The 20,823-nt window shown below is 51.9% G+C and overlaps 1 protein-coding gene across 1 annotated transcript in view; it reads left to right on the top strand.

The window, feature by feature from the left end:
• The first annotated feature begins 200 nt into the window (after nucleotides 1–200).
• Nucleotides 201–20,823, top strand: part of LCP2 (lymphocyte cytosolic protein 2) — a 35,001-nt gene continuing 14,378 nt past the window's right edge. Inside the window, exons 1-10 of the mRNA XM_081135756.1 lie at nucleotides 201–347; nucleotides 4,688–4,750; nucleotides 8,239–8,285; nucleotides 14,886–14,954; nucleotides 15,353–15,384; nucleotides 15,940–15,977; nucleotides 16,668–16,866; nucleotides 18,856–18,953; nucleotides 19,694–19,760; nucleotides 19,848–19,931. Of these exons, the coding sequence (XP_080991882.1) occupies nucleotides 270–347; nucleotides 4,688–4,750; nucleotides 8,239–8,285; nucleotides 14,886–14,954; nucleotides 15,353–15,384; nucleotides 15,940–15,977; nucleotides 16,668–16,866; nucleotides 18,856–18,953; nucleotides 19,694–19,760; nucleotides 19,848–19,931 (775 nt within the window). The 5' untranslated portion in view covers nucleotides 201–269. The remainder of the gene's footprint in view (nucleotides 348–4,687; nucleotides 4,751–8,238; nucleotides 8,286–14,885; nucleotides 14,955–15,352; nucleotides 15,385–15,939; nucleotides 15,978–16,667; nucleotides 16,867–18,855; nucleotides 18,954–19,693; nucleotides 19,761–19,847; nucleotides 19,932–20,823) is intronic.

Genomic DNA, 20,823 nt, shown 5'->3' with positions numbered 1-20,823 from the left:
TTCCTTGTTTACTAATTTAGGGCCCAGCAGAGGAAGTGGTAAAGGAAACTTGCTGAGTCGTTTTCTGAGAAGAGACCATATTTGTTCGCGGAGGAAGCATTGCTTTCTGGGATCTGGCTGCACAGAAAGACGTTGGCCCTACCAGTCTGTCCCAGAGGGGAACGGGGAACGGGAAGAACCCAGGGCACCTCCGCGCTCTGGGTTGGGGTCTCCTTCCATGGGCACCGCGCCCAGGCCCAGCTTGTGAGCCTCCTCCCAGGACAGCAGCCATGGCTTTGAGGAACGTGCCCTTCCGCTCCGAGGTCCTGGCCTGGGACCCCGACAGCCTCGCGGACTATTTCAGGAAGGTGAGCCTTGCTGTTAGTTGGTGGTGGGGCTGGCAGTGCCCTCGGTGGGCTGGACAGAGCTTGACAATGGAACCTGGGCCGAACATGAGAGGCATAAAAGATAGCAGTGAACTTCCAGCTCACGGCAGCCTCCCCAGTTGAGCAAGTGCCATTAGATATGACCTACAGCCCTGAGCGCTCCCACAGTGAGATCTGGGGAGAGGGGAGGCCCTCAAATGAATGTGGACCTGCCATGTGCCAGGGCTTGAGTTTGCGCTCTCTAGGCACTGTCCCATTCCCACTTTCCAGCACTGCTCAATACTGTTTGTCCCCTGCTCAGCTGCAAAATCAGCTCAGGGAGGTCAAATGGCCCAAAGCCCCAGGGACTGCATGTGACAAAGGCAAGATTCAGGTTGCCTGTCTGGTTTCAAAGTCCATGCTCTGAGATGGAGACCTGCTATAACCCCCGGTGAAATCAAGGGGACTTATTAGAAAGGGAGGAATGGAGCCCTGGGGGTGGGGGAAGGGAAGCAGACTAGGCCGGTGAAGGCTGTGCTAAGCAATGCCGAAGGAAGCGTCCGCCAGTCACTGCTCACGACCCTGAACGAAGGCTCCTCAAGCCCTGCGTGGGACAGAGCCTCACTGGAGCTTTCTGAGAGCCTTGAGAGGCAGGGCAGAAAACCGATGTGAGCCCATGTTATAGGTAGGGAAACTGAGGCTCCTGCAGAGGAAGAGGCTGAGCCAGGAGGGTCAGAGGCTGAGCTGCGGCACAGCTGAGACCAGTTGTCCTGCCTCCCCATGCTTGGTATCTGCTGGCGGGGCCATAGGTCACATATCTGATCCCAAGCCACTTGACTCAGTTAGGGACCTCTGTCCCTGTCCAAGGGATACAGTGTCTTGTGAGGGACATATGACCTTCTTACACCCCCATCTGAGGAGGTTGGCACCAAATTCAGACAATACTCCAGCCTGTCATATGAATGAGATTTTAAAGTCAAGGCCTTAAGATCATTAAGCCAACTTTCTGTCATTCCTGGGGTAGAACAGGCTCCCGAGGGCACAGAGGCAAACCTGGGCTCTGTGGGCTCTGTGTGGTACCAAGGTGTTTACCGTCCCAACTGCTGTCCCCCAGCCCGAAGAAGAAAAGCCTAAAACGTTGATTCAGGTGGGGCACGATGGGGGCACAGACCACAGACGCTGCTATTTGCTGCCTTTTGTGTGTCGCCTTTCTGTTCTTTTTCCCTCTAAAAGGTCATAGTCAACTTAGGTTTCAGCATTGTGGGTGCAAAGACGGTTGAGACAATTGACTCTTGAAGGGTATTTCTAAATACTTTTCTTTAAGGTAGACCAAGTGAACCAGGGCAACCAGGGGAATTTGCCAAGATGCTCTCGAGTGGCATGTTAGCTCAATAAAGAAAGGAGAGGATTGGGAACTAGGGAGGGAAACCAGGGGACAGGCTGCGAGGCACAGAGAGGCTCAATCTCCAATGGGAGAGGGAGAATGCACACCCCAGTCCAGCTACAGAAGAATCCCCTCTGCACAGGGAGATGGACGCCAGGTCAGAGATGATTCAGGGGGAAGGGTCTCTGCCTGAGCTGGGGAAAGGGAGAACTTTCTTCTTGGAAATCCCAAACCCTGGGACAAGTCCACAGCAGCCAAATAGGCTTCCCCTCCCAGCATAAAAGAACTGAAGGTGGAAACAAGGAGACTGAAGGGCCTCTGTGATCTGGATGTCGCCCCAGAGACTCAGATAAACACCCTTCAGATCCTGAGCACTTCAGTCCCAAGTGAACTACCACGGAGTTATTTGGGGATGGATCTTAGCCATCAAATCTCCTATTTAAAAGAGTGGCAGGTGTGATTTCTAATGAAGCATTGATATCAGGCCCCCCCTTGGAGACACCTCCCCAGCCAGCTCTGGAGTCAGACATACCTCGGTTTGAATCCTGGTTGTGCTACTTGCCAGCTTGGTGACCTTGCCTTAGTTCCTTGACCACTCTGTGCCTCAGGGTCCTCATCAGTATAACAGAGATACTAACATTAACTACCCTCATGGGATTGTTGGGGGAATTAAAGGCAGTTGGGAGGCATTCAGCAGAGAGAGGGGGCAACTGATGTCTGAACTTCCATTTTTCCTGCCCTAGTCGCTGTACCCTAGCTGGGTGCCCAGGCAGACCATAGCTCACCCTCTGTCTGGAACGCAAGCCTGAGGAGGACTTTGGTCATGTTTTGTATTCCTTTAATCCCTCCGATTCCTTGTGATTGGCAGGCAAGCATCTCTGGGCCATGGAGTGGGGAAGGCACTGGCTCAGAGCCGTGATTTCTAATCCCAGCCGTGTTCCCAGCTCACTGTGGGACTTCAGGCCTCAGACGTAGGCCTCTCTGGGCCCCAGTTTCCCCATGGACAACACCAGGTACCTGCTCTAAACCAGTGCCAACCAACGCTGGGTGCTCATAAAAGTCATCTAAGTGTTTGCTAAAATTATAGATTCTAGCCACCAAGCCCAGGTATTATTGGATCAAAATCAAACTTCTAGGCAGGCTGCAGTCTGCAAAGCTGTCTATCGAGAGTTGAGGTCAGCACTTTGTAAAATCAGGTTCATCTGACAGTGACTACGGTGAAAGCGATGACTCGAGGGCAGTTGACTCTTCCAAGAACCACTTATAGCCCAGAGCACGGAGATAAGAGGGACGCCCGGGGCTCCCCAGATGCTGCTTGCTTTCCACGTTGACCTCTAACTCAGCTTTTTCCAAGCTTTCTAATAGTTTTCCTACCCTTTCAAGCCATGAGGTTATAACTGTGCTTACTTTTTAGTCTCGTTGGCTGTGAGACAAGGCCATGATTTTAAATTCGTACCAAAAGAAGGCTGCCACAAACTGTGACACTCACACTTGTGGGGAGAACCCAGGATCCTCAAGGGCAAACATTTAACCTCACCTACTCCATCCCCAGACATCACACTAGAGACACTTCCAGTGCAGTTCACATGCTGTTGAAGACACGGCGGCTCAGGCACCTGACAGGACTGTCGATTGATGTGACTCTTTAGGAAACCCCAAAAAATGATTATTCCCGTTAACCCTGTAACTCTATTTTGAGAATCTAACTTAAACAATGTCTCTTAAGTAGAAGAAAACAAAACTGGATGTGAAAGAATGTCCGTACTGTCCTATATTTTGATCTGGATGGTGTATTAAGCTGCACTTAAATTCATTCACTTTTGCCCTGGCCAGTTTGCTCAGTGGTTAGAACGTCAGCCCGTGGACTGAATGGTCGTGGGTTCGATTCCCAGTCAATGGCATGTATCTTGGTTGCAGGTTCAATCCCCAGCCCTGGTTGGGGCACGATTGGGAGGCAACTAATCGAGGTGTCTCTCTCACATTGATTCTTCTCTCTCTTTCTCTCTCTCTCTCTCCCTCTCCCCCCTCTTCCCTCCCTTTCACTCTCTTGAAAAAATCAATGGAAAAAAACCCCCCATATCCTCTAGTGAGGATTTTAAAAAAGAATAAATAAATAAATTTATTCACTTCACTTAGCTGTAAGTTATAATGTTATTGACAACTATGGGACCGTTCCTGACAGAGACATTAAAGCCTTTTTCTGAAACCAGATCATCACCTCTGTCACCTACTACCTGTGGCGCTTCTGGCAGGTTCCTTGACCCTCTGTGCCTTTGACTCTCCATCTGGAAAATGTCAGAATTAAATGACTTCGATTGTTTAAATACTTAGAACAGAGCCTGCCGCAGAGCAAGCGCTGGGTAATTTTTAGCAGTTGCTATTATCATTACTGGAGCAGCAGTTTGGTAAACCACCTAGATGTTTAGCAACAAGGGAACAATGAAACTAATGTTTAAAATAAGTTTGCAGCAGCAGGAGGCGGTGCTTATATTATCACTTTAAGGTAATTTTAAGAGAAAAAGGCTCCCAAGATCGGATATAGATTATAAGCTCAATTATGTTTAGCCACACGCTCAGAGTAAGAGCATTGAAGGGAACACACTGCCATGGTCCCCAAGCTAGCTTTGGGCGGCGAGACAACGGATGCGATTTCTTTGCCGCTTTCTGCCCCTCCGCTTGCCTGCGGAGCACGGCGGCCCCCTGTAGCGAGAAGACACCCTCTTTCTAAGGGGTTGGCCCCGAAGCCTCGGACCGAGGCAGGTTCTCCATTTTAGAGGGTCCCTGGAGGTTAGTGAAAGCAGGACTGGGGAGGGGACAGGCCCGTGGGAGGCAGGGGAGGGAGCGGGGAGTCTGGCTAGCCACAAGTACCACAAATTGCTGAGCTTCTGGGGCAGGCAGGGGAGGGGACCCAATGGCATGAGCCAGCTGCACTGACAGCACCTTCCTCTGCTCTGCGCAGCTGAACTACAAAGACTGTGAAAAGGCGGTGAAGAAGCATCACATCGACGGGCCACGGTTTTTGGTGAGTGCCGCCGGTCTGACACACAGGAGCCACGGCTGCTCTGGGCCTTAACCACCCCGGCAGGGGCAGCCGCCTCCTCTGTCCCTGAGGGTGCCCAGGGTCAATGCCTGTCTGCGGGGTCCCCGCACGACCCTTTGCCTTCTTCAGAGGTTCTGCACGGATGCCCCTCTCATCGCCTCTCAGGATCCTTCCAGTTAGGGCACCGCCCAGCTCTTCCACTGATACCAATGTATATCCCAGAGTCAACGTATAAAGAAGAAATCCAAGTATAGTTAAAACCACACACACACCTTGAAAATCTACTCAAACCCCACCCATACTTGGAGAAGTCCAAGTCCAAGGGGCAAAGAGACCAGGTGGGAGAACAGATGGATTCCCTTTTCCCATCTCTCATTCTGGGGAACATGGTCACGGAGTGGGATAAAGAGTGGGATCGCCCTCATTATTTCAGTTACATCTCTCTTTCTCGCTACTAAGTTAGCATGGTTTTGTGCCAGTTAAACACATGGATATGGCTCCCTCCACTCCACTCCACTGCGAGCTGCTGCAAGCGCAGCCTAGGATAGAGCTGTCTATTCGGGCTGAGCCGTCGGATGGAAGGGACGCAGGCCTCATGGTGGGGACAGAGGCACTGGGTGCTGGTTGGGGATGTGATCTGAGCATTTCCCCTGAAATGACACCTGAGCCAATGGGTAAGAGAGACCCTGACTATACAGATACATCTCCAATCTGCTTGAATCCCATCAGTGATGATGGGCTCACTATCACCTAGAGTCATTTGTCCCTTTCTGGGCAGCTCTCAAGTCTCATGCTGAGACCAAACCTATGTCCCTGTGGGTCTGAGTTTTGCTTTCATGTGCCATGTAGGACATGTTTACTCACTGTCCCACATATACCTGTTAGTCACTGACCCATCCATTCACTTGACAAGCATGTTTCTGAGTTCCTTTTAAACACCAGACATTCCATGTGCTGGGAACATAGGGGTGGTTAAGGTGTAACTTCTGCCTTCCAGAAGCTTGTTTTACAGGGGAAAGGGACCTTTAGGCAGCTCCGACCACCTCGTTTGCAATTGAGGAACAATGCACAGCGGTGTGACGGGACTTGTTTTGGGTCACACACCTGGCAACTGGACTCGAGCACACATTTAATGTGATCTAACACTGCAGGAGTTTTTAACAATGCTACTTCTTCATACTGAGCTTTGCCCCAATAGAATTCCTGGAGTTTTGTTGTTGTTGCAAATTGCTGCTAAACCTGAATGTTTCCTTCTGGTGCCTTTAGCACTGAGAACAGAGAAATATTGGGGCTGAGTGGGAAGGGGTGCGACATCTTTGAGGATGGTCCTGGTTGCAGCCCTGAAGCCCTGGCTCACCTTGAATAAGCACTTGCTCTCTATGAGCCTCCCCTGGCCTCCTCCTCTGTTAGCCGAGCACATTGGACTGGGTGATGGTCCCTTCTGGCCCTGAGTCCCCCAACACTCCCCTTGTGAGTTTCAGGCCTGTTAGGACAGGGTTGTTTCCTAGGCTAACAAATGGTATCTGAGCAGATTTGTCTCCTCTGCTCCACTCTCTGGGGCCTGGCAGACATGCTGCATATTCTGATCATTGTATAAATGGAGAAGTAGAAAGAGGGGCACTCGGAGCCAGGAAAGCAGGGGGCAGAACCCAGTGTCTGCCCCAGCAGCTGGGGTATCTAAAGGCAGCTTCTGTTGAAATCGACCCTCCACCCCAGGTGCTTTGGGCACAATGTGAGCTCTGACCTGAGCTCTAATCTCTATCACTCCTTCTGGCTTTATAATGTCCTGGACCACTCTGCTACTGAAGGCAGAAGTGGAAGGCCTTGTCGTTTCCCCTCCCTCTCTCTCTCCCTCCCCCCTCCCTTCCCTCTCCCCTTCCCTCCCCCCTCCCTTCCCTCCCCCCTTCCCCCTTTCCCCCCCTTCTCCCCTTCCCCCTTTCCCCCCTTCCCCCCTTCCCCCCTTCCCCCCTTCCCCCCTTCCCTCCTTCCTTCCTTCCTTCCTTCCTTCCTTCCTTCCTTCCTTCCTTCCTTCCTTCCTTCCTTCCTTCCTTCCTTCCTTCCTTCCTCTCTGTCGGCGGAGGGGGTGGGTCAGTCAGGGCTCCCCGGCCAGGAACAGATGAGCCCCTCAAGCACACTGTAGGGCTAGCCCCTGCCAGCGGGGCTCACGGGTCATGCCAGCCGTGCCCCCTGGGCAGCCACAACCCCCAGGTGTCTCCCATCCCAGGGGGAGGAAAAGCAGGACACTCACTAACCTCTGAGAGCCAGCCAGACCTCAGCTGCTTGCTCCCGGGGGTAGAATTACTCACCTACCTCCCCCTTTTTCACTTATATATGGTGTTCAACGGGGTGTGAAACACACGATATGCATCATCTCCTTCAATCCTCAAGGCCCCTGAAGGGCGGCCCTTATTATTAAAATGATTCCCATTTTACAGGCTCGGCAGCTGAGGCTCAGGGATGCTAAGTGTGTGCTCCATAGCAGACACCTGCTAATGCATGAACCAAAACTCAAGCCCGGCCTGGCTCCCGAGTCCTGCCCAGCATCTGGCCTCAGAAAGTGAAGGGGCCCCTTTGTGAGCTCAGCATCGGTTCTATGGAGAGTGTGCCCACACTCCTTTCTGTTCCCAATATTGGCACCCCCGCCTCTCCTCCCCTCCAGCAAAGGCTACCTGGGGCCTCAAAGGGCTTGGACAGGAGAGAAAACAAGCTTGTAGGAAGAAAATTGACCACCGATGCCGTAGAGCAGGGTTCCAACCCTGGCTCTGACGCCTGCAAGCTGAAATTCCCTTAACGCCCCAGGCCTCAGCTTTCTCATCTGTAAAATGGGAATGCTGGTAGCTCCCCCATCACAGGGTGGGGGTGAAGGCCAATCAAGGTGCTGTGAGGCAGAGGTCCAGTTCTTCACACATGTTACTTCTTCCTTCTGTCCCTTCTCGGCTTCCTCAGGAAAGACACTTTATTGCATCCCCATATCTGGAGAATTCTATCAGTAAGCCTGGTGAAAGAGGCTTGGGGTGTGATGCTGGGATAAGGGCACAGATCCCTTCTCTGGTCTGGCTTCTCACAGCTGCTCAGCTCATACCGAGAGTGAGGGGGCCCTGAAGTCGGGGGCGAGGGTCTCAGGCAGGAGGTGGGCACAACATGCCAGATTCAGCCCACAAAACAAATTCTGTTTGGTCCACAATTTAGCTCTCGCAGTGTTTGTTTAAGTTAAAATTACTGGTCAGTAGAACTCAGGAAATTTCACCTAAAATCCAGATGTGGGTATTCCCTTTGAAAAAGTAGACCTGGCAACACCAGGCCTACAGGCTTATACACAACATCTAGAAGCTGCCCACCTTGAGTGGGTGGGCAGGGGGTACTCTTCAGGGTGCCGCAGTCCCCACCACTCCCTATTGTCATACCTGACTCTACCCCGCTGGCCCAGAGCCCTGTCTGTGTGTTGTAACCTGCTGGTGTCTTCATTTCAGAACCTGACAGAAAATGACATTCAGAAGTTCCCTAAGCTCCGGGTGCCGTAAGTACTCCCCCGATTCCTTGAGTGGTTTGGGGAACAGAGGTCGGAATGGGGAGTAATTCGGGGGGAGCTGAGTTAGCGATCTCTCACTGTTGGTTTGAAACAGGAAAGCGAGGAGGAAGAGTGAAGGCCGGGGGAGGGTGTGGGGAGGAGAAGTTCCACGATGGGCTGGGAAAAGGAACTAGCGGATCAGCCCAGCTGGCATGCTGTCTGCTCTTGCCAAAGACGAGCCCATCTGAGCCATGTTTTTGTTTCCTCTCTCCCCAGAGGGGTGGCTTGGGCCTGTGAAAATACCTCCAGAGTCAAGCGACCCGAGGTTTCGTTGCGGCGTCATCACTGACTCAGGGGTTGCTTAAGTTTTCTGGACCTTGGTTTCGAGCGCAGTAAAATGAGAGAGTTGGGCCGTATGGAGAACTGTGAGGAACACCATTTTGTCTGTCAATACTGACCGCTTGGGAACGGCAGTCAGGGCCCTGGGTGGCAAAGGATCCTGAGGGGGCTGATCCATTCCTGAAGTCTGGTGTGGGTGCTGAAATGGGAAGTTCAGTGTGCCTGTTCTGCCATGTGTGCCCCGTCCCTCTAGTAAAGTCCCATATCCTCAAATACTTCCAGGAACCAGGCAGGTGATATAAATGTGTAAAATGAGCCAGGCTGAAAAATACAAAACCCTATTGATTTTTTTTTTTTTTCCATTTTACCACCTTTGAATAAAATATAGGTGTGGAGAAGTATTTCTCCACTATAAGAAAAATAATAGGACAATTGTGATGATAAAATAGGTAATCAACACAAAGCATCATTGGTGGTGACAAAAGGGAGTGGTGGGGATTGTGGCAAAGCAGAGTTATGTTCTCCACCCACAGAGAGCAGTGACTACTCAGCTCCAGTCAATGTGGAGCCAAGGATGCTCGATCTTTGAATTTACCAAAAATAGCTAGATATATTTGGTCTATGTAATGTATCTCGATTTTTAAATGTTGGCTGAGATATTGTTGAATATTTTGAAAGTCTGAGTAAACATATCTATGAGCTAGATTTAGCCTGGGGAACACTAGTTTGAGACCTGTACTTTGGACATTCTCTGAGGTTTTTTCTCTTGCTCCAACGGTCACAGAGCTCACAATAATAAAAGGGAAGTGGGCCAATGGAGTAGGAGGTCGGGAGGTCTCTGAGTGAGTAGGACTGCTAGAGAGGCCAGTTAAGGAAAATAGGACTCTCAGGTTTCCCTCATCTGAAAGGGTGAAGAAAAACAAGGACAGGGATTTGCTTTTTGTGCTGCCTGTCTCCAGGGGCAAGTGTTGTTAAGGAATGCTTATTCTTCCTAAGGGTGTTCTCTAACTACATATGGCTCTATAAACACAAATGAAATGAGAACTTTAGTTCCTCAGATACTAGCCACATTTCAAGGGCTGATTGCCACCTAAAACTGGCGACTTCCATATTGGTGTGTGCAGAAAGAATGTTTCTATGCTTACAGAAATGTGATGCTCTAGAAAAAAATGCCATAGTTCTGTATAAAAAAACAACAATACACAGGGGTCAGAATTGGTGGCTAGAGCCAGCCTACAGACATGGTAGGTTTGATCCACACAGTATTTTAAAATCAAAGAATGTTTCACAAAATCCAGCCTCCTTAGAAACAAATGGAAGCTTTGCCCAGGGCTCATGTTATACTGTGGGACAGTTAGCTGAATCCCAGTGTCTACTGCCCTGTTTAGATGGGGTATGTGCTCCCCAGTTCACCATTGTCCCCACCAATCTCTAAGGTACTTGAATCATTCCTTTTGTACAAAGGGAGACTTTGAATTTCTGACCAACAAAAAGTAACGAGACCAGATTTAACCTGCAATAACCAGACAAAAGATATGAAGCAGTAGTTTTCTGGGCGTGGGGCATCAGACCATGAGAGATGGAAAGCAAATGTGGTCTCCATGATTGCTCCCTGCTTTGAGGGAGTCTCCAGGCCAAGGCACAGAAGGCAGGGAACACAGGTGGAGTCTATTGAACTCCTCGAGTTGAGGAGACAGGGATGAGGGTCGGAAGTCCAGAGTTCACTGAATGGGTATCAGAGAAGAGAGAGCTGCGCTGAGAAAATGTCCTGGAGAACTGCAGGGGTCCGTCTCCAGCAGAGTTCTGATCTGAGCAGGCATGTAAGGGGACTACCTGAAAAGAACCACCTCACATTAGAGGTAATAGCATCCAGCCCCAGGGTGCCTGTTTCTATCAGCCAGACTGCAAAAACGTCCAATTCATAGTCACTGGGGAGAGTGCACAGAAAGGCCTGCCTCAGTGGCAGGGAATAATTAGCCCTAGTGCAAAAAATGTCTGTCCCTACCTAGTGAATTAAGAGCAAGACTGAGAAAAATAATTAAACTGCCTCCAAGTAATTTAACTGCATCCCGAAACAAAACTCAGAAATACTTATAGAGCCCAGCCAGCATGGCTCAGTGGTTGAGCGCTGACCTATGAACCAGGAGGTCATGGTTTGATTCCCGGTCAGGGCACATGCCCGGGTTGCTGGCTCGATCCCCCACTAAGGGGCTGTGCTGGAGGCAGCCGATCAATGACTCTCTCTCATCATTGCTGTTTCTATCTCCCTTCCTCTCTCTGAAATCAATTAAAAAAATTAAAAAAAAAACAACTTATAGGAATGCAAAAACATCCATCACCCAAATCAGAGATGAGTAGGTGTTCAAATAAGCAGAAAAGTCTGACCTATAATAAGCAGAAGAACCATTGTATCAAAACTGACCCATAACCGACACAGATAGTAGAATTGGCAGACAAGGGCAGTATAACTGTAGTCCATATATTCAGAAAGTTAAGTTGAGGCATGAGAAATACAAAAGGACCCACACAGAACCTTCTAGAGATAAAAACTATAATGTCTGGGATGAGAAATTCATTGCTTGGGATTAATAGCAGATTAGACACCAAAGAAGAAAATATTAGTAAACATGAAGACACAGCAATAGAAACTACCCAAAATGAAACACATTGTTTTATTAAAATAAGTGATGAAAACACATTTATTTATTAAAATAAAACAATGAAAAGAGCATCAGGGAACTGCAGGAAACTTCCAGTAGCCTAACAGATGTGGAATTAAAGTCCAAAGGAGAGGAATGAGTGTGGCGAGAGCCTACCTCAAAGGGTCAGTAGGAAATAATGGGGAAATTATAAAATGCACAGAGAAGGGTTAGCTATTCTAATTATTTTATGCACACTCCCCATGAACACAATATCACATTTGTACTAATTATTCTACGCTGGTAAAGGGGGAGGGTGAAAGAAAAAAAAGGCCTGGGCTTTGGAGCAAGGGAGAGCCAGGTTCCGCAGCGGGCTCTGCCTCCTCCCAGCTGTGGACCCTGGGCCTCCGCTTCCTCATCTGCAGGGGGGCAGCCCACAGAAGCTGCCTGCTGGTGTCCTTGGCACATATCCATAGTCAGTACTTAGTCATTTGAATCCCTTGTATGTAGATTCATTTCCCACGATTACTACCCGAAAGGACTGTGAAGAAGATGCTGTGTTTATGTGCAACAGACCGAAACCAGATTACAGTCCCCTGACTCTATTTCCTGTCCCAAGATGAAAAGAATCAGTATTAAGCAGGTTTTGTCAGAATGTGGATTCTGGTGAGGAGGCTTCCTCTGTCTGCAGATGTGGTCAGTCTCTCAGGACACAGTTTTTCCCAGAGGCTCCTGAATTCTGTAATGGGGGCCGGCTTTGAAATAGGAAAATGGAGCCTCCGCATAGAGGGCCTTGCTCAAAACCAAGCACAGCTGAGCAGGAGCTGGATAAAATGGCAGATTACATGTTGAAGTCTGCCGATGCCCATTGGGAGGTTATTTTTAAAAACCATATTATAAGTTTTATATTTAACTCCATAGGGAGGGCCAAGGCCTTGCCTGAGGTCATAGGGTAGGCTCTGGGTGTAGACTGGCCCTCTGTGCTTCTAACACCACCAGGAGAAGCCTCTGACTGATGGAGAAATCAGACTGGCCCCCACCATGCAGCAAACTGGGGTGCGACTGGGCTGGAACTGGTCACGGCAGGGTTCCACCCACTGCAATGGCCTAGCTTCCTGTTGGAGGGTTCAGCCCCTCTTCCTGAACCAGTTAATCCCTAACATGAGGCAAAGCAGAGAGAACTAGTCTACAGGCTGTCTAGCCCCCTCCACCTCGGTCCCTGGTTCTGAGTGAGGCCTGAGGTTTGTGGGAAGGAGGGGGAATGAGTCACCTCCGGCCACTCACTGTCACTTGGTCCTCTGGGGGTGTGGGAGTGGAGGACAACTTACAAGGTTTGCACACAGAGGAAGCCACCGCCTTCCTGCCCTGTCCCCCAGCCTGGCCACCCTGTCCCCTCGCACCCCAGCACGGTCCCAGCTGGCTAGGAAGGTGTCCTCTGAGGCCTGCCGAAGGAGGGGAACCCTAGGAGCCCAAGTTTTGCTGCAAACCAGGGCGGCAGGCCCTACTCTGCTTTCTCAGCTCTTTGCTTGTCTTCTGCTGGGGCCTGTGGTTTGGCATTTCCTTCCTTAGCCTCTAGCCTGGCTGCTGAAGATACTGGTAAGAAGTGATACCTCGGAGAGCACGAGGTGCCTCCAGGATCAAAGCCACATTGGGGCCCAGCCAGGGTCTGTGGGCTGGGGGCGGTGAGGTGCAGGCCGGCCCCACCTGCTTCAGGTCACTGCTGAAAGGTCACCTCGGGCGAGGCCTGCTCCTTCTCAGCTGCAAAGCACCCTCCCAGGCACCTGTCCCCTCCCCTACTCCCCTCCCCTTCCCCACCATGGCCTGTTTGTATACACAGGTCTTATCTAGAATTTCACTTCCTTAAATGTTCCTTGTGTGTTGTTAGTCTCTCTTCACCCGTGTGATGCTCCTGAAGAGCAGGGAGCTCTGTTTTGTGCACTGAGGTGCCTTGAGCGCCCAGCTGCATTCCTGGCACTTGGAAGGGGTGGCACATGGTTGAATGAAGGGGGGACCGGTAGTGTCTGCAGCAGCCCCTACCTCCAACCTGACAGGACACCAACAAGCCTCCCGTCTGTAGGAATCCCCCAGTCAGAGGAGGGAGGACAGGGCTCCCCTTAGCTTCTCAAAGCAATCACTGAAAGGAAATGAACCATGTCACAGGTGACACATATCACAGGTGACAGTCAGAGGCCACTGGGAAGCCCCAGCTGGTTTTAAGTACCTCCCCTTCTGGGAAGTCAGTGAATGTGAAATTCCAGCGATGACGTGACTGGAGATTAAACACTGCCCTCTCTCCCCGGTCCTCTTAAGTCCCCACTGCCTTGATCACAATTAGTTTAGCTGTCAATCTAATGAGGGAGGAGGGCTTGGGAGCTTGAAGCGGGGGTCTGGGGTCTGGGACGGCCATGGCCACGAGGGAAGCAGGAAGCGGTGGGTGCTAAGGGGGCTGCCTTTCTAAACCGGCAATTGTGTCCTGGGCCAGGCTCGCTCCCCTGAGACACTCAGCAGAGGGCATGTCGATCCTGGTCATGCTCAGATGGGCACGGCTCATAGTGCTCACTGCAAATGGGCACGAACACAGGGTGTGGTGTGTGAAGTGTGCTGGCCTGGAAATTGGGGAGCCCAGCTTCTGTGTTGTGGGGAAAGGGGTGCCCTTTGTCACTTAACCCACAGGTGGGCCCATCCCTTTCTTTATCTGGGCATCTGTAAAATGACATTAGACCAGATCATCTCTGAGGCTCCTCTCCGCCGCCCCAAAGCCCTAGGAAACAGCCTGTTCACTCCCTTGGTCTCAGCAGTGGGAACTAAGGGAGGCTGCCGTCCCGTGTCCTGAGGGTTCGAGACAGCCCAGGAACAGGCGCCTATTTTAGGGCCTGCTTGTGGTGCGGTCCTGCCGGAGGGAGAGGTCCCTCCCTGGCCTGGCGTGTGGGGATTTGCTAGGTCACAGCACCCAGAATCGAGGAGTACCTCCAAGGGTCCTGGCCACGGCTGGCCTCAGAGCATGGGTGACCGAGGGAGTCTCCCACCCCGTAGCCTGTTCCTTGACTGAGAACACTTCTGGTTTTTATAAGGACCCATGTCACTGAGGAGGAGGCAGGCAGGGGAGCCTGGAGGGAGACGCAGGCTAGGGAACGGCCCCCGGAGCTCCTGTCAGGCGTTAGGCAGCGAGCAGTTGATTCTTAGGGGTGACTGGAGGAGTCCTGGAAGCCAGACATCACTGCAAGGCTCCAACCCGAGTCAGGGCGCCTCAGCCCCAGGGATGCCAGCCCGACACAATACAGGGTGGTCTCCACACCACACGGCGGCAGGATGCTAGAGAAGGGGGGGCCGGGTGTGAACCCACAAGTCCTCATGGAGGGCCCGGGGCTAGACTGAGGAGGCTGAGCCAGACACCGCGGGCTTCCTGGGCAGGAGCACGGCTGGCAGGGGCATGACGGTGACAAGTTCTGGGGGGAAGTGAGGAGCAGAGGACCCCCCCACCCCGGACTGGCTGGAGGCCAGAGGAGGGGGCCGGTGTAGGTTGGCCCAGGAGCCTGCCTAAGGTCAAATGGGTCAAGGAAGGGCAGGTGTCAGCGGGAAGGTGGGGCCCGATGGCCCTGCCGCCTGCCTTACCTGTCCCTTCAACTCGCAGGATCCTCAGTAAGCTGAGTCAAGAAATCAACAAGAACGAGGAGAGGAGGAGCATTTTCGCGCCGCGCAGGTGAGCGGCCTGGCCCGTGTAGACAGCGAGCCGCAAGGGCTTTGCAGACCCTTTGGGCCTCAAACGGGTGGTGCGGAACCGGTTCGGCCCAGTTTTCCATCAGTGTCCCTTCAGTCCCGGGGCCTCGAAGCTGGTGCCCAGGAGGGGGCTGTTCCCTCTCCCTACACTGCCCCCGCTCCTGGGTCTAGGACTGGACAGCAAGGCAGTCACAGCTGCCAGCGCCACCACCAGTAGCTTTGGTGGTTTCTAGTATTTGGGGCAGTCTGGCCCTAGTTGCCAAGCAACAAGGACATGAGTCCTGGGTGGTGAGGCATCCTCTCCACTGGGGGAGGTTTGAGGGAAGAGGGAGCCCCCTGAAGTGAGTAAGGCCATTAATGCGACGCTGTTTGCCTTTGCAGGCCCCAGGTCCATCGGTTTCCTGAAGAAACAGGTAAGGGTCTAGGGGTGACAGTGACAGCTTCAGAAGGGGGCAGGTACTTCAGTTCATCTGCTGGTTCCTAGGGCTCCTTGGGTGGCACACAGGTGGCCTTATTCATTTGCCTGTCAGCAGTTCTTACCCAGAAAAGGGCTTGGGTCCCGACTGAGGGGAGGAGAGATGTCACCATGCAAGCACGTGGCTTATGGCCCTTGCCCAGCGGGAACACAGTGAGGAGCTCTGGGCAGGGGCTGGGGGATGGAAGAGCCCAGACTTTGGCTGAGCACCCGAGTGGAGCCAGCCCCATGCTCTGAGTCTTAAGGCAGTTTTTCAGCTGTTACATCACACGAACTTTGAGGCGCTCTTGTGACTCATACGTGGGGAGGGTAAGCCCCGCTCTGCCGTGCGGTCGAGCGAGCCCCTCGGGGAGACGGTCTAGAGCTGACCCTCGGGGCTGCAGGAGGTAGGACGGGGCTGCAGCAGCAGTGACGCGGGAGGCGCCCGGCAGGAGGGCTGCTTTCCTTGCTTTCTAGGGCTTCCTGGGTACTAATGGTGGCATCTCCCCCACAGAAAGCCACATGGAAGACAACGGCGGCTGGTCGTCCTTTGTAAGTCTGGGGGGCTGCTCCCCGGCGGTGCCCGGGGTGCCTTGTAGTAAGGAGCCAGGCCCCTCGCAAGACAGTTTACCCACCATGGGTCAGAAAGCGGGCTGGCGAAGGCCAGAGGGCGCCTACCCGGTGGCCACCCGCGTGGCCTGGCTCACCCACCCGCCTCTGCTCCTCCGGCGCATCAGGTGCTGGGCCTGTGGGTCACAACCTGCAGACCGCACTTACCCACCATTCCCACCGCAGCGGGGGCCCCCCAGCCCCTCCCCTGCATCGAAGTCGCTTGTCTCACGCACACAAGCCCCCCTGGGCCTGGGGAAACAGTGGGAATTAGATTTCAGCATCGACCTTTAGCCCTGACAAGACCCATCCAGTTGGGTTTTATATTTGAGGGGTCACAGTGATCCCGTTGAGATTCTAATGAGCTCTGCACACCCCTGCCCCTTAGGCCCCATAAACAGATCTTGACGAAGGTCCCAAGGTCACAACTTGCTGGAACTGTGAGACTGTCATCCCCATCCTCAGTGTTCTCATCTGTAAAGTGGGCATGACCATCTTGGTGCTGCTTGTTCCCAAGCAAGTGCCACCTTGAAGGTGGGCAGAGGGAGAGTAGACACAGGCACGTTGATGCCGAGGAGCCTCGACCAACTGCCCTGTCCCTGTCCCTGTCCTTGTCCCTGTCTCTGCTGGCAGGAAGAAGATGACTATGAAAGTCCCAATGACGATCAGGATGGGGAGGATGACGGTGACTACGAGTCCCCCAATGAGGGCGACGAGGCGCCCTTGGAAGACGATGCTGACTATGAGCCACCCCCCTCCAATGATGAGGAAGCGCTGCAGAACTCCATCCTGCCCGCCAAGCCGTTCTCCAACTGCAACTCCATGTACATCGGTAAGGGCCCGGCCCCGGCCTCGGCCCCAGTCCCGGCCCCTGGCCCCCGGCCCCCGGCCCCTAGCCCCCAGCCCCCGGCTATACACGGGAGGCCGATGCTCACATAGCAGCAGGCTTTACGTGCTGACGCCAGCTTTGGGCAACTGACTCCACCTCTCTGGGCCTCAGTTTCCTCAGCTGCAAGATGGGATAATAGTACATCCGCATGGGTTTGCTGTGAGGACTACTAATATTGCAGATGAACCACTGCCTGAGATGGCCAATACCAGCATTGAACTGCCTCTTGAGGGTACTTGGCAGCAATAACTCACTTTGTGTGTTCCTTAGGTGCTCAGGAAGACTTTCCTGTTTCTTCCCGTTTTTGACCAACTCATAGTTATGTGGCACAACTACCCACAGACTGTCAGAATGAACATAACCACATTGAGTAGAGCTTGAGCAGAACATCAAATCATTTTAAACAGTATTTAAAATTTTCATTGTCTCTCTACTTCTGTCAGCCCATTTATCATTCATTCATTCATTCAACAAACATCACTGATCTCCTACTAAGAGCCGGGCATCCTTCTAAATGCTGAAAGTTGAGGTTATCAGGAAATAAGACTAGCCCGCTCCTCATGGGGCTTACATTCAGTAGGGGTGGTGACAGAAAACAGGCACGTGCACACTCGCTTAACAGGATGCCAAGGAGTAAGCCTGAAAGTTGATGATCAGTATCACAAAAAATTAACACCACGAATCCTTTAGCTATACAACACTTTGCGATTTTAAAGCCCTTTCATAAACTCTGTGTCAACATTTTATTTTGTGTTTTTAATTACTCTGTGTGATAGGGCACCAACTACCAAGTCTTTTTTTATATCTAGGGAAACTGAAGCCCAGAGACAAAACAGATAACTAAGTTGTTGAGTACCTCGGATGTGTCGATTATGAACATACAGAGTGAACAAGACAGTCCTCACCCTAAATAATTCATAGTCCAGTGGGTGAGACAACATCAAGTGAATGAGTTATGTTGAATTAAAACATGATATATACTCAGGAAGACAAGTGTGGGAGATGAGACTGGGGTGTATGCCTAGTCTGGGCTTGATTCCCTGAGGATGTGATGTTTAAGCTGAATGCTAAAGGATGAGTAGGGGCGGGGCTAGAGTAGATGAGGGAAAGGAAGAGCATTTTAAGCAGTAGAAAGGCCGTGCAAAGGTCCTGAGGTTGGCAGGAGAATGGGGTATCAGAGGAGCTGAAAGGCGGCCAGTGTGGGCGGAGTGGCATGAGGTTAGACCTGGGTTGCCTACATTCTAAGCCCCATCCTCCATAGACAGGTAGTACCTCTCGGGGGCTGGGACTAGGGTGAGGCGAGAGAGACCCCTAGGGCACAAAATGTAAGGAGGCCAGCACTTGCAGTCCTGGCCAGGCCTTTCCTTGTCAAAGGGGTGGAGCCACAGTCAGCCTGAACACCTGCCTCAGGGATACTTCTGTAATGAACAGAAGAATGTGAGTTGCTGCCCAGGGCAAGTCCTAGTTAACCAAAGAGTCTGTGATTTGGTAGCAGGAGCTGAACCAGCTCCTCCCTTTAAGGGAAGAGATGAGTAAAAGGAGGAAGTAGGAGGGGGCAGAACAGCCCAGAGCATTGGTGAGGGGAAGGAGAATGCAGAGCAGGATCTCCAGGAGCCGTGAGTGCCAGTTCAACCCTGCCCAGGCAGCTGGGCTAGCTCGTGTGTGCCAGTTTGACCCTGCCCAGGCAGCTGGCCATGCTCGTGTGTGTATGTGTGTCTGATTCCCCACCGCTTGTAACCCAGGTATGACACGTCCCTGCCACCGCTGAGGCTGGTGCTGGTGCTGGGGGCAGTCTGTGGGATCCAGGGCCCCTGGAGCCCCGAGGTGCATGGAACTGGGTGCACGATCTGCTCCTGGAAACCCCTGAGCATGGCCCACACTTGCCTCGGCTTAGCATTTCTCCTTTCATTTCAATGTGCTTGTGTTTTCCAGACCGGCCCCTCTCGGGGAAATCCCCACAGCAGCCGCCCGTGCCCCCCCAGAGACCGATGGCTGTCCTCCCTCCCCCACCAGCCGGCCGGAGCCACACGGTAGGCCTCCCCACTCTATCCTGGCAATTTTTTGTCCCCTCCAAAGATTTCCTCTGCCAGAGAGAAAACAAGATGATAAACATGTTTATCTAATTCTAACCAGTAAGACAGGATTATATGTAGGCTGGGAAAATGCAAACCCAAGTACTCAGAGTGTTGTGTTTTTGGGGGGAGGGGAAATAATAGTGATTTTTATTCGTGTCATAATGCTTATTTGTATTTTCTTTTTTACCATAAACAATGTAAACTAATTGTATAATAAAAAGTCTCCCACTTTTGAAATAAGTGGAAACTGTAAAATACACTCTAAGAGAACTGAGTTGAGTCAATGGCACCTCCTGGTATTCCAGGTGCCAAGTCACCTTTGCTCTCCTGCAAAAAAAGACGTGTGCCACCTGCTGGCCAATGCCGGAAATTCCGCGGGCAAACACCCGGAGACTAAGGTTTATGATGAACCCAGTGAACCCAGGAAGAAAGAGAGGCAGCAACTCCCTTTCCTCTCTCTCCAAGCTCACAGGCCCAGGTCCTGGGGGCCCAATCGAGCACCCAGAGAGACCCCAAGAAGTTCAGGATCAGGAGTCAGTAGCTGGAAATGTGTTCTCTTCATGCATTACCTGAGCACTCTAACAGCTATGGAAATAGAGAAAAGTGAACAGATTCAGATGTGTTTGGGAGATGAAGACACCGGGACCTGCTGATATGTTGTAAATACTTCCTAACACTTGTTTTTCTCCAAGCAGCCACTCCCCACACCCCAGCCTAACCACGAAGAGCCCAGCAGAAGCAGAACCCCCAAAACAGCAAAGAGTAAGTACCACTTTCTCTGGCCCACAGCGCCCCACCCCCAGCCAAGCACAGTCTTCTTTCAATTGACTTCAGTATTTTCCCTTCCAGTCCCTGCTCCTTCGATAGATAGAAGCACAAAGCCTCCCCTCGATCGCTCGTTGGCTCCATTTGACAGAGAGCCCTTCACACTAGGTTGGTATCGTTCGTCTTTGATGCAGAATAGCAATGGCCAACGTTTATAGAGTGCTTACTGCATGCTTTTCGCACACACCGTCTCATCTAACTAACACCACAGCACTGCAAAGTGGGGGCGTTAGAAACACCCTCATTTTACAGATGAGGAAACAGAGGCATGAAGAGGTAACTTCCCAAGATCACTCAGCTACCACGTAGAGACCCAAACCCAGGTCTGCCTGATGCAGAGCTCCTGCCCTTAGCCCTGGGCTGGGCCTGCTTCTCCACGGGGCCATCTGTGTCCACACCTCTCACTGTCCTCCCGAAGGCAATGCAGGTGGCATCGTGGCGCACCTGGAGGGCCTGGGCTGAGGGGCAAGAGGTTTGGGAGACCTGCCTTCAGCCACCTTGGTTGCTATTCAGCAGCTCACTGGCCATAGGGACCTTGCTTTTTCAGAACTTTCTCCTTACTTGTAAGGTGGGTGTTCCAGGAGGAGAAAATGCTTTATAAAACTCCAATGTGCTACCCAAATGGCAGGGTTACTTTGTTATTGTGCGTGTGCAGCTGACCGGACTGTGGGTATCCGGCGGTCCTTTTCCCCAGAATTGACCTAGAGTATTCTTGGATTGCAGCTACCTCCACGTGAAGCTATTTTCAGTTCAATTCTAAAACTAAGCTACCATTTACTGAGCACCTACTATGGGCCCAGTGAACTACCCACCAAAATGCTTTACCTATATTATCTCTGACCCTCACGCCAATCCAGCACAGGGGTGCGTTACTATTCCCACTTTGCAGGTGATGAAACGGCTCAGAGAGGTTGAGTCATCTCCCCAAATCTGTGTAAGTAGGTACAGGATTGAAACTCATGTCTTTCTGACTTCAGAGTGGGTGCTTGTTCCCACCACA

The sequence above is a fragment of the Miniopterus schreibersii genome (genome assembly GCF_964146895.1).
Source record: "Miniopterus schreibersii genome assembly, chromosome: 4".
NCBI classification, from domain to species: Eukaryota; Metazoa; Chordata; class Mammalia; order Chiroptera; family Miniopteridae; genus Miniopterus; species Miniopterus schreibersii.
The sequence above is the reverse complement of the archived record's forward strand: the minus strand, read 5'-3'. Positions and strand labels throughout refer to the sequence as shown.